Source organism: Onychomys torridus, chromosome 3, assembly GCF_903995425.1.
Source record: "Onychomys torridus chromosome 3, mOncTor1.1, whole genome shotgun sequence".
In the NCBI taxonomy this organism is placed as follows: domain Eukaryota; kingdom Metazoa; phylum Chordata; class Mammalia; order Rodentia; family Cricetidae; genus Onychomys; species Onychomys torridus.
The window spans coordinates 120,910,485-120,923,678 of record NC_050445.1 but is presented as its reverse complement, the minus strand read 5'-3'; the positions used below and the strand labels follow the sequence as shown (position 1 = coordinate 120,923,678).

The window sequence follows — 13,194 nt, the reverse complement described above, 5'->3', positions numbered from 1 at the left end:
TGTACTTGTTGCTCTTTCAGAGGATCTGACTTCACTTCTCAGCATCCACACCAGGCAGCTCACAACTGCCAGTAACTCCAGCATCAACTCATCTGATGCTCTCTTCTGGCCTCCACAAGCACTGCACTCACATACCCACACACAGAATTATAACATACAGAAATAAAAATATCAATTAACAAAACAAAATAAAATAATAAATGTATATAATACTAACACACTATAGTAAATGTAGCTACTAATAGGTATATACATACTTGCTGGGAAGGATAAGTCTTTAGCATTAACTTATATATTGTAATTTTTTAAATATTAACTAAAAGAGTCCTCTAATTTTGATGTACACATTGTATACATATGCATATACATGTACATATGATTTTTCTCATATAGTTACCAAAAAAGTATTTTTGATTCTTAATAGCACTTATTGTCACAGAATGTTGTCTATTCAAAATCCCCAATCTTTCAATTTATAAAAAGTTCAGGCCTCTTTTTCAATGACAACAGTTCACAAGGTGAATTCTCTCTTATCTTTAATTTCATGATTTTAATTATGCAAAATTTCTCCAAAAACAATCTTTCCATCTCAACATTGTCAGACAAATATATAACCTTCATATATATCTTAATTAATATTTGGCAAAAAATTACTAGAAAATTTAATTATTTATCAATAGTAAATTCCAAATGTTGTTCTTCTGATAATAGTGAATGGATTGACACAGAACACACTGACTTCTACTTTGTGCTGTTATTTGTTTCACCATTGTCAAAGCTTCCGAGACAGTGTGAGGTGGTAAAGCATGTTCCCAGGGCATTCAATTTTGCTATGAACAATATTTTATTCATGAAGTTGTGTGCATGTATTTGATACAGTTGGTGCTGTGGTTCAATTTTTTTCTGTGTTCTACATTTTTCTTTAAATTCCAGTTATGAAATTTATACCTAATATTTTATGTCCCTTTTATCTTTCTTAAGTACTCCAAGAACCTCCAGTCCTATCATCTAGATTGCTAAGGGTTCATTCCTGGGCTTTGTGTGCTTCTGTACATGACACATGTAAAAAAATTCCAGATTAAAAACAACATGAATGAAAGTACTTTTATAACAATAGCACTATAGCATGCAAGTTAAAGCTTGCAGATATTGGAGGTATTTGATGGATTTTATGGTTAGTTGCAGAGCTAAATCCTCTGAAGTCAAACAGTGTTAAGTTCCAAACATATTGTGATCTTTTCTGGAAAAAAAATGTTTTATTAACTTATTTTATTCAACAGAAGAACTTTAAATAGTTGGATCAAATGATATTAATGACCACTGTTTTAAGTGTTATCTTGTGATGTTTTTGAAATAAACTAAGTTCAAGAGCCAAATACAAAGGTGGACATTTTAAAAACTGAAAGTCAACAAAATTGTACTTCTGTACAATATCAGATTATTCCATACTTAACTATCATTGCTTTATAGCTAGTATGAAGATGAACATGCATGTTTTTACTACCATAGGAAAAAGAGAAAACTACATTCATTCACCATTTTGGTAATTTTTAAGTACTATGTTTTAGTAGTTCATTACATTTATTACAGAAGCTAAATACTACAGGTATGTATAGAATGAAGGGAACATTTAAGAGGTTAGGAGAAGGTACCCAGGCTTTACCTGCTTTCATGGAGGAACATATAAAACTAGTTTGCTCTTGTTCTTCAGATGTCTCCTAAAGTAACCCTTCTACACATACCTCCTACAAAAGATCAACTTCCCTTATTCTAATACCCACAAGCACCTTTTCATGAAACACAATGAAAAGAATAATTTACAATTGAAAAATTAAAATGCAAGCCAAAATTTGTACTTATATTTAAAAGACAAAATGACTCTATCAAGTGATTATAAAAATGTACCATTGTTTGGTTTGTGCTTACTGCCACCCACTGACCAATATCTCATGGATAGACTCTCACTCTCACACCAAAACCTGAATAGGGAGGGACTCAGCACACTATCAAAAGAGCTGACAGGACTCATAAACAAATTAAAAATACACATGAAACATCCGACCAATTACACATAAAGCTCTCTACCATTATAATGGGAAACAGCTCAGCAGATGGTTAGTGAACCTTGGGGCATGCTCAAAGGCTCTCTATGTTCACCAGAACCCCATAAAGTAGATGCAAGACTGAGGATCAGCTGAGGACATGGGATCCTATGAACTCAGGACAGAGGGAGTTATTTGGAGGGCTACGTGGCTGGCTCTGGAGATGAAGGGGGAAGTGGTAAAGAAAGAGAATAGATGAATTCCACACACTAATAAATGTAAGACCTGGAGCCTCCATTATAGAGAATCCTTGGGAAATGCAGCCCTACAAACACCCAGATATAAGGACTCCTCATCTCAGAACTGTAATATATCTGTAGTCTTTATGCTACAAAGTGTAACAGTAGTAAATCACGAAAGCAGCACCCGCAAACTAATGCAAAACCTGTCTTTGGAAAGCAGGACTTTGTTGTAATCTTCAGATTAATTAAAGGAAGACAATGGATGAAAGAAGCACGAGGAACATGCACAATAATAATTAATAATAATAAACAATAATAACAAACCTTCTAGGACCAGTGAGATGGGTCTGCAGGTAAAGATACTTGCCACCAAGCCAGATGACCTGAGTTATATCTTCAGGCCCCAGAAGGTAGAAGGAGAGGACTAACTTTCAAAAGTTGCCCTCTGACCTCCACACACCCACATACTATGAATGAATGTAATATTTTAAACATTGACTTACTTACTTGAAAGTTTTAAGGTTGTTTTGTTTTGTCTGTTTGTATTTTAAGTATGTCTCCTAATCCCCCTGCTGGTGATAGCTCAGAATACCAGGAACATGTTGAGGACAAAATTTATAATCTTGGAGACTGACTCAAATTATCATAATATGATTGTCAAAGAATACATTAGAAGGGGCTCAGAAAAAAAAATAACATACATGGTATTGGGAAGGAAGTTTTTTTGGACAGTAACAGAAACTTCAGCTGAATTGTTCCTCAATTGTGTGGAAACTAGAACAGTGAAAAACATAGATATTTACCTGAAGATATTTCTAAGAAAGCCATGAAGAGGAAAGAGGTAAACAGAAGTAAGAATTACTAAGGTTAAAAAACGAAATGGAAATTGATAATTTGGAAAATTCTCAGCCTTCAAAGATTACAAAACATGTCCAAATTAAAATAATTGCTTTCAGGAAACCATTCTGGGGGATGTACAATCATTGCTTGCCTCTTTAAAATCCTAGTCACTCTAAAAGATCATTTTAAGAGGGGAGATCTCACAGCCTGAAGAAATCGGGTGATACTCACCCAGCCTCCAGCCCATGACTGGCAGCTAGATTAAGAGACTGTTTTGTTTCTTTTCAGCTCCAAATTTATGGTTCTAACTGATATCTGAATCCTCCATGATCTTTGCCACAAAGGTTATCCTTTGTTGAAGGATTTTATAAACTGAAGGTGCCCTCATTCTTTTTATGGTAATCCCCTGTCTTTCTGAGGCTCTCACTTTAAACTAATGTTCTAGCCTTCCTTTTTTGTTATTCTTTTCTTTTGTTTTGTCTTGAGACAAGGTCTCAATACATACCCTGGGTGACCTGGAACTCACTATGTACATCAGGCCTGCCTCTTATCTTCTGAGTTCTTGAATTAAAAGATAAGAGCCACCATATCTGACCTCTTACTTAAGGTCCTCTTGAGGTTTTAATGGTAAGCCTCCCTTCCACTTTAAGGCCCTGTTAAGAGGCTTTTAATGCATTATTGTTTCTTTCAAACATTTTCTCAACTCGAGGCTCAAACAGAGATACAAGGGCCTTTCTCCTCATAAGCCTCATTCCTTAAGGGTTATTATGTTTCAACTCCATTATCAAACCATAAGTGTCTTCATTTAATAAGAGAGGCAGTCTATTGTGACCTTAGGGCCTTTTGCTAGTCCCTTATATGATTGTACACTTTAGAGTATTCAGTCAGTAAAGAGGGCTGTAGAGAGCCTAGTCCTGTGACATGGGGTTCCCTTGGCTATTGTAACAGAGGCAATGCCTGTACATGGGGATATTGAAAAAACACTTTCTAGAGGAGATTCTTCACCAGAATGAATCATCACTGGTTCAAATGAGAAACTAAGAGTTTCTTGAAATGGTTAAAAGCTTGGACTTAAAGGGCAGACTTCAATGGGATTACTGCACCCCCTCAAATTTGACCTGTAGATACTATGGTCACATATGCACAACAGTGATACCATCAGTGTTCCATGAAAAAATAAATAATTCAAGGGGTAGATTCTCAAGTCCCAGAGGGTTGCTCACAGGACTTGCCCAGAGGAAGCTCTATCCTTGAGGATAGCAAAGTTTATTCTTATACTTCCTCATTTCTAGAACTGGAATATCTGTAACTAAGATTGTCTCTCTCTCCTACCGATTCATTTCAGATGACCATGCATTGCTCACTGGTGTAGAACAACTTTGCTTGACTTATCCCTAAAGGGCTTACAAGAAATTGGAGGTTTTAAAGGCAGTGAATTAAGTGTGATTTTGAAATGCAGTTGAAGCTATAATGGTTGAGACTTTCAGTAACTTGGGGACTTAATGAAAATATTTCACACATGGGGAGGGTACAGAGACTACCACAAGTCATTGTGAATGATACGTCCCAGTCCTCTCAAAACATCTATCTTCTATTCACAGAAACTCTAAGTATAATACATTAGATAGCAAAAGGACTTTAAAATGCAATTAGGTTAAGAATATGCAGATGTAGTCATTTTCTGGTATATTTGAGTAGGCTCAACATAAGAGTCCTAAGAGGTTCGATCACAGAGAGTATACATGAATAAAGCAGAGACCAGGAAAAGAAATGCACATATTCTTCAATGTTGATCTCAAATACATTAGAAGAGGCCACAGAAGGCAAGAGGCTTCTAGAAGCTTAAAAAAGCAAAGACATGACTTTCTGCTCAAGTATCCAATGAGAATGCTCCACTGCCAGTGCCTTGACATTAAAATTTCTGACCTCTAAAACCATCAAACAATAAATCTATGTTGCTTGAAGCCATTAACTTGATGGCAATTTGTTAAAGCATCCAGCACAAACCAATAAAAATAGCCTCAAGCTTCATGTGGCATAATGAATCTCTACAAATGCATCATAAAAAGTTCACATTTTCATATTGCAGGAACTTAAGGGTTTAGATCACAAAGGATGTGATTCATGAGACACTGTGCATTAATTCTCAACACTTAAAATCCTGATGACATTCTCTGCTCTTGACAGTCACGTTGTGGAAATGGAGCAACCCCCAAATGGAGCAACCCCCTCATTCTAACAGGATGAAGTTTGCTTCTGAAAGTGAATGAGGAATGACTCATTTAGACAATGAATCCAGTGTTGCAAATGAGGGTTCCCTTCACCAAGGCACCTCTCTTTAATTATCTCAACAATTTTATTTCCTAAAAACATTGTATGAATAGTTGCCAAAAGCTACTTTAAATCATATAAGGCAATGAGACAGTCCACAGCTGGAAAAATAATACATACTTAGTAATCAGCATGATGGCATGATATATCCTCTTTAAAGGCTTCTACAGTCCTCATAGGATCATGGAATTGACCCTAGAAACATATATAGTACCAAGCCCCTTACCTGTGTAACAAGAGGCTCCAACAGCCTTTCCACTGTGAGTGTTCGGATTTCCAAACTCTTGGGATCCCATTTTAAAATGATAGGTGAAGTTGCTGAAGTCATGCTCCCTGCAGGAATATATGGCATCCATTAGAAAGAATGTTTAAGGACATATGCCTTTGACCATGATGTTCAAAAGGAGTACATCACCCAAACCTAGAAGATATTTGAAGATTGTTTTAGGTCCAACTCTGAAAAATTAAGGATGGGAAAACCAGAGCCAGTACTGTGTGTTGTGAAATTCTTGGATCAGAGATATTTTAGAACGTTCCTTAGCATTCCAGTATACATCAGGATGTTACAGGTGGGACCTTTAGAGAATGTAATGTTGGAATTCAAACCAGAATTCAGCTCAGACTACAATATCTGCAGCAGACCTTCATTTACAAATACTACCGTGTAGCCTACTCAGGCCATATCTATGAGTCTCTAGCTAAAAAGCTTCCAGGGAATGGATACCTTACCTGTTGTTCTAGTTTCTCTTGCTATGACTAAACACTATGACCAAAGACAACTTGGAAAAATAAAAAGCATTTACTTCATCTTACATGTTATAGTCTGTCATCAAAAGAAGTCAAGACAGGGATGCAAAATGGGGCCTTGAAAGAGAAACCACAAAGGAATATTGCTTACTGGCTTGCTCTTGGTTAGTTTTTTCACTAGCTTTCTTATAGAGCTCAGGATCACCCCCAGGGACAGCAACACCAAGAGTGGGTTAGACTATGTCACATCAACTAAACATCAAGAAAATGTCCCCGAGACATGACCAGGAGTCTATCTGATAAGGACAAGTTTACAATTAAGATTTCCTCCTCCCAGGTGTATCACAGTGACAAACAAGATTAACCACCACAGCAGGGGATGTGAGAGGCCATCAAAGGGAAGGGTAGTAGTCAAACATCCTACTTTTTCACCCTTTTCCTGCTTGCTGTGTGGGAATCAAAGAGCCTGGTTTCTTTAAGTCTCTTGTTCTGAAACCACCTCTGTCCTTAGAGAATTGTAAGTAAAGGTCTATGCTTCTGCCTCATGGGATATGATTCCCTTCTTCCTAGCCCCTACCATTCTGTCTGTCTCTGGTGCTGGGCCTTCAACTCTCTTCAGAGCCCCTGCCAGGTTAATGTCTATGTCTGTCTATCTATGATATGAATAACTCTTCTAATAAACTCTTTGTCTACAACAATGTGTCTCAGTGTCCCTCTTGAACCCACATCCAAGAAATTTTGAGACCCTGATACCACAGAAACATTCCATTCATTTAGTGTTTAGTATGTTCTCATCTGCTATCTGAAGATAAAGGCCTAGGGTCTTGACCTCAAGTAACTTCTGTTTTAAAACTAAAGATACCCAAGTTAGAGAATTATGGGTTGGTGTGACAAAAGTCAGGAGTACCAACAGAACTGGGAGAATCAAGAAAGTAACATTATAGCCAGAGTGTAGAGACATACAAATAAAAACTGTAAATAAAGTATAGTTGTTATGATCACCAGATACATGACCACAAGGCATTGCAACAGGTTACTTGGCTGTTATCTTCTTAATTGAAACCTTAGGATATCATACACTTTGGGGCAATAATTTCCATCACTTAAATAGGACAGGTATCTTATAAATGCAATAAATTTTCATGACTGAAACTTAGCAGCTACCTCTGGAATCATGGTAATCATCATGGTTATATATTTACCCCACAGAATGAGTGTCTGGTAAGTCTATTCATCTCTAAGTCAACCCACTCTCACTTAAGAACAACTGAGTCAGAGGTAGCCTCCTCTCCAGTCTCCAATAGGTGATCACAAAATATGACTCTGGCCTCAAAAATCAAATTATACATTCCATCTAGGGTGTGTTTCTCATCAAGAAATTGCTGAATATATTCTGACATTTAAACACCAGACAGGCAACCTTAGATTGTAGAAACTGAATCTGAATTATTTGCCTCAATACCACCATAAATCAAACTGTTCATGGCTGCTTTCTTCTTTTGAATCAACATCACAACTCAATTCCATCCTCATAAATCAATACAGATGATTATTTCTACTCAAATTAACAATGCAAAGAAGCTCTCCCACAATAGGCACCATGATGAAGTACTTCTGCAGCAGCCCTCCTTCCTAGATCCTACAGCTAGCTAATTGTTCACCAAAAAGACCCAACCAATTTGCTCAAGAAAATAAGAAAAGGCAAAGGCAGTGTGCTGGTATTTTATCTCTCTCCAAATGCCATGTTCTAAATAAACTGAGCATAGCTATCCAAGTACACAGATTTAGAACTGGGTTCCTTTACAACAATAATAGCTGGCACTCCAATGCTGCTGGTGCTCAGAAACGTGCAGACACTTTACAATTTCCCCATTCACACTAGCAACTGCCACAGGCTGTGCTGACAAGCAGGGAATTCTGTGGCTGGGCATGGGACTTCTCCTGCTGTAGCGTGGTAAGGATGCCAGAAGCTTCCTGCATATGTTTTGATACCTTTTTGTTGCACTGATATTGCCACCAAACTTGGTGTCATAGCCTGTGCCACAAGAAGCCAAGTTCAGCCATCTGTCCTCAAGAAGCCAATCAAACACCCAAGTTAACAGCATAAAGCAGCAGGCAGGGTGGGGAAGGGGAGTGACTTGATCAAGGGAGCCTGTGACCCTCTTAAGTCCATTTTACGATTCTAGGGATTCTGAAGTGAGGCTAAAGTGTCAGTAGAGAGCCATGGGTATCCACATCGAAGCAGTCCAGGTGAAGGAGTGGTCCTGTCCACCTTTGTCCATCATTGCCTGAACTTGAGCTTCACTCTATAAGGTGGGCGACAACTGGTTAGCACTGTGTGAAAACCGTTTCCAGGACTCTGAGTAGTGACTCTCCTTCTCCTGTCATCAAACTCCTGAGGAAATCCCCATTTCTTTGAGGTTCATTATCTCCATAATCTGATTGTCAGATTTAGAGACACAAGGGTCTCCTTAAAATATCATAAGTGATTTTAATTCAGCAGTTAGCACCAAGTCCAACACCTGAAGAACTAGCCTGAGAACTGTTTTTCAAATTCTGATAGGACACTTAATGACATAACAGTGATGACTAAGTCATGTGAGAAAGTCAGATGAGTGGTGTTGAAGTCACTTTTATATGATGCTGAAGTAACCATGAAAGACTCAGGAGAGAGGCTGGGGTAAGTGCTCAGCCATCAAAATGTTAACCATGAGGACTTAAGTTTGATACCCAGCAGCCATCTAAAAAGTCAGGCATAATGACTTGAGTTTATCTCAGAGCTGGTGGGGTGGAGGTAGGTAGATACTAGGGAATTGCTGGTCAGACAACCTAGCTCCATTGACCAGCTCTAGGTAAAAGTAAGAGACCCTGCCTCAAAAAATAAACAAGGTGTGTGGTAAAGGCAGAGAAATGTTCAGATATTAAGTGTTTTACTCATCTTGCAGAGGACTGGAATTCATTTCCCAGCACCTACAACAGGCATTTTACAACAGCCTATAACTCCTGTTCTAGGGAATCTGAGGCCCTCTAGCATTTTGGGGCTCTTGTACATGCATAGTACAGATAAACTAATGCATCTACACACACATTCCTATAAAAATAGCATAAAACTTTAAAAAAATAAATGGAATATGCAGTACCTGAGATAAATGTCAGCAAAGCTGTTCCCTAGCCTCCACATGCATGTATGTGTACAAACATATGAACATGTGTCTGCACCCTCACATATATACCCCCTGACCAACACAAATTAGATAAAGGATTTTCTTTGTAAGATGGGCGTACTAGTTATATAAGTTGGCAGATAAAGGCACACAGAGTCCTTCAGGAGTGTTCCAATATAGAATTTTATAAAGTAACACACAGAAAAGCAAACAAACAAACAAACAAAAAACCCTACTGGTTTGAGAACCAAAAATGCTGGCATAGTCACCTCAGAGCCACTGATCTGGCTTCAAATAAAAAAAGAGAAATGCTCTTTAGCAGTACTCTAAGCTTTCTATGAGCTGAGAAGCAGAGTTAGTCACAGCCCAGTCCTGAAGGTCGCAGGACTAACATAAAAGAAGAGTTGCTTGTCAAATCATTCAATGTCCCTTAGGGGTAAACCTCAACTATTTCTTAGCCACACAGATCATATTCAGTCACAAAAAAATGAGAAAAGTTTACATGTTATGAAATCATTAGAAGGGAACTGTAATGATGCTTTTCTCAAGCATGCTGTCATTACTGGAGTGGTTAGAGTTGAAGCCTGTTTTTGGCTGTCCTATCAAGCTGGGAGCAACCACCTGTCCTCAAAGGGCAAATTAAACACAAGCATTGTAGAAAACACATAAAAGGGAAATGTACTCAATGTGCTGAAACCAGGGTAAGGCGGTGGAGAACAAAGCGGCCTCTACCTCAGGTCCATCTGTGGTCTGCTATCTGAGTGATTATTTTAAAAGAGTTAGGTTCTATAACGGGGACAAGAAGTTTGCACTCCTAAATAGTTACGGTCAAAATGTGGTTCTGCCCATCAGCATTGTTTGGACTCTAATCTCGTCTGCAAGCTCTTTTGACAAGTTGTCAACTCTGTGTGAAATCTCTTGTAGAAGGCAAGCTCCAGCTCTGTCTGGTACCAGGTTTCATCTTATTGCCTCTCCCAACAGGAAAGTCCTGGAGAAATTCCAGTTTCATGGGGCACACTATCTCTTAGTCTGGTAGACAAAGGGACAGGTAAGAGTGTCTCTGCAGAATATCTTCAGCACTGCCAAGATGCTTGCACAGTTTGCTATAAAGTTAAAAATCAAAAAGGAGGAAACCCACCTGTACATCACAATCTTCCCACCACTTCCTGTATGACCACATTTGGAAGTAGAGGTAGATCTGTGCTATGGGATGTCTTTCTCTATGCTACAAATATGTTTTATTACCATTGGTTAATAAAGGGAAAAAAAAGCTTCCTTGGCCTATAAGAAGGCAGATAATATTCAGGTGGGAAATCCAAGCAGAGGTACAGGGAGAAGAGGGCAGAGTCAGAGAGATGCCAACAAGCCTCCCAAGAAACAAGATGTAAAAGTACTGGTAAGCCATCAGTCATGTGAAGATAAATAGATTAATAGAAATGGGTTAATTTTTGTTTGTTTGTTTGTTTGTTTTGAGACAGGGTTTCTCTGTGAAGCTTTGAGCCTTTCCTGGAACTCACTTGTTAGCCTAGGCTGGCCTCAAACTCACATATATCTGCCTGGCTCTGCCTCCTGAGTGCTGGGATTAAAGGTGTGCACCACCACTGCCCAGCAGAAATGGGTTAATTTAAGATGTAATAACTAGCTAGTAATAAGCCTGAGCCATAGGCCAGACAGTTTATAATTAATATTAAGCCTCTGAGTGATATTTTAAAAGCACCTACAGGACTGTGGAGACAGAGTAAAACATACAGCTACCAAGGAGTTGGGTCCAGATTGTTACTATTTGAGATTCCACTGGGCTAGCTCTGAAGTGAACCTAGCAGAGCCAACCACTGAGCCTCTGATAAAGGTAAGAATTTTCTTCATCTTTAATACTGCTGTAACCCTGGCAATATGCAATTTCTACAATAAACATGTCTGCCTTGTTATTATGAGTACCATTGCTTTATACAATATCTACTCTCCTTGTATTGAAACACTTGAAAAGAGAATGTATGGCCAGTTGAAATGCCACGAAACCATTAAAAAATTATAGTTTGATGATCATGCCCATAGTCTTCTAGGTTCACCAATTGATCTCTGCCCCTAGAGTTCTAATGGGCACAGAACATGGAAAAGAAGAATTAAGCAGACACACCCACCCTTTTGACGTTGTATTATCTATAAAGTACCCATTGTAGAAATGCATAATGAAGTAATCAAATTTGACATAAAAAATCATGTTTCCATAAGTTAGTAAGTTTATAACTTAGTGTTGAGCATCTTTATGCAGGGCAAATGGGACCTGGAGGCCATGGGTTGGGTATGCCTGTAAAAAATTAGTATAGTTAGTACATGGGAATTGACAGCTGGGCACCTGGTCCATGACACATTTAATATGGCTGACTCCTGCTGAGGACATCATCCTACTGGGTCATTCAATATTTATAATGTATCTGTCCTGGTTTTGTTTTTCTGCTGCTGTGAAAAACATCTGACAAAAGGCGTTTTTTGAAGAAGATATTTTATGTGAGCTTACAGGTTATAGTCCATCATCAAAGGCTGCCAAGTCAGGAACTCAAGCCAAAAGCCTAAAGGAGAAACCACAGAGGAAGGCTGCTTGCTGGCTGGCATCCAGACTCAAAGTCAGCTACCCTTCTTATATAAGCCAGGTCTACTCCTCTATGAGTAAAAATACCTAAAATGAGTGGAGCCCTCCTACATCAATTAGAAACCAAGAAAATGCCCCATAGACACAGCAACAGTCAAGACTCATGGTGGCAATTCTTCAGGTGAGATTCCTTCTCCCCAGGTGCATCATGTTGACAGCCATGATTGATCATCTGATAGGTAATCATAAAACTCAGTGTCTTTTAATGTAGATTGGATGTTGGGGTTGCGTTTTTAATTTTTATGTTATTTATTATTATTGCTCTGTGTGGGATTGTACGCACATGCCTGCCATACTGCCTGTGTGAAAGTCAGAAAAAAATTCTCAAAAGTTGGTTCTTCCTCCCACCCCAGGTTCCCCGTGTAGAACTGACATTGTCAGCCCTTCACAGCCAACTGTCTACAGTAATTTCCTAGCTGGATATCCCTCATTGCTCTCTCTAGTGCATTCTGCCATGACAGTCAAGAAACAAGGACCAGGGAAGTCGTGCTTCCAGCCAAGCTGCCATGCTTAGCTACAGCAACCCTGAACAGGCAACCTCAGGAAAACCATTGTAGTGAGATAGACCATACTCATTTTTACACATTACAAATCAGCAAGACTTTGTCATGGGTGGTTATGCAGCAGCATGCTAACACAATGATGTCACATAGAATTTTTGAATTAATGCCTGGCATTGATTCAGCTTGGGAATAATGTCCAATCATTAGTCTTTCCTTAGCCCCAGATTCCTCAAGTAAAAATCACAATTGTGTGTATTTCATAAGGTCACTATTAAACACCTTAAGGGATAGGATGCATACCAATATTTCTAGGAAGATTACTTATTTTTATTAATAGTAACCATTTCCCAAAATATAATGTATTTTCATCACCAAAGGAATAGGAAAATATATATTCAAAACCATATATCAAGATGTTGGGGGACAGAGTCCCAGCACCATATGACTGTGAACAATATGCTCAATATATATGTTTGCTTAAACATTTCTGTAGGTAAAACAATAGCATATACAGTGAACATAAAGCTCTGGAATGTTTAAAAAGCAAGAATCAAGATGACAAGGCTGTACCTTCCTTCCTATATTAGAATTATAGAAGCCCAAGAAAAAGCATCAAGCAATCCATTTGACTTCTGGGATGATTTTCTTCTTAACAAGTATCAAATTGTATATCCA

The 13,194-nt window shown here is 38.4% G+C and overlaps 1 protein-coding gene across 2 annotated transcripts in view; it reads right to left on the bottom strand.

Annotated features, from left to right (window-relative positions):
* Positions 1-13,194, bottom strand: part of Ctnna2 (catenin alpha 2) — a 1,122,097-nt gene that overhangs the window by 978,828 nt on the left and 130,075 nt on the right. For both annotated transcript variants that reach the window (XM_036182154.1, XM_036182155.1), the window contains exon 2: positions 5,682-5,788. In XM_036182154.1, the coding sequence (XP_036038047.1) occupies positions 5,682-5,783 (102 nt within the window). In that variant the 5' untranslated portion in view covers positions 5,784-5,788. The remainder of the gene's footprint in view (positions 1-5,681; positions 5,789-13,194) is intronic.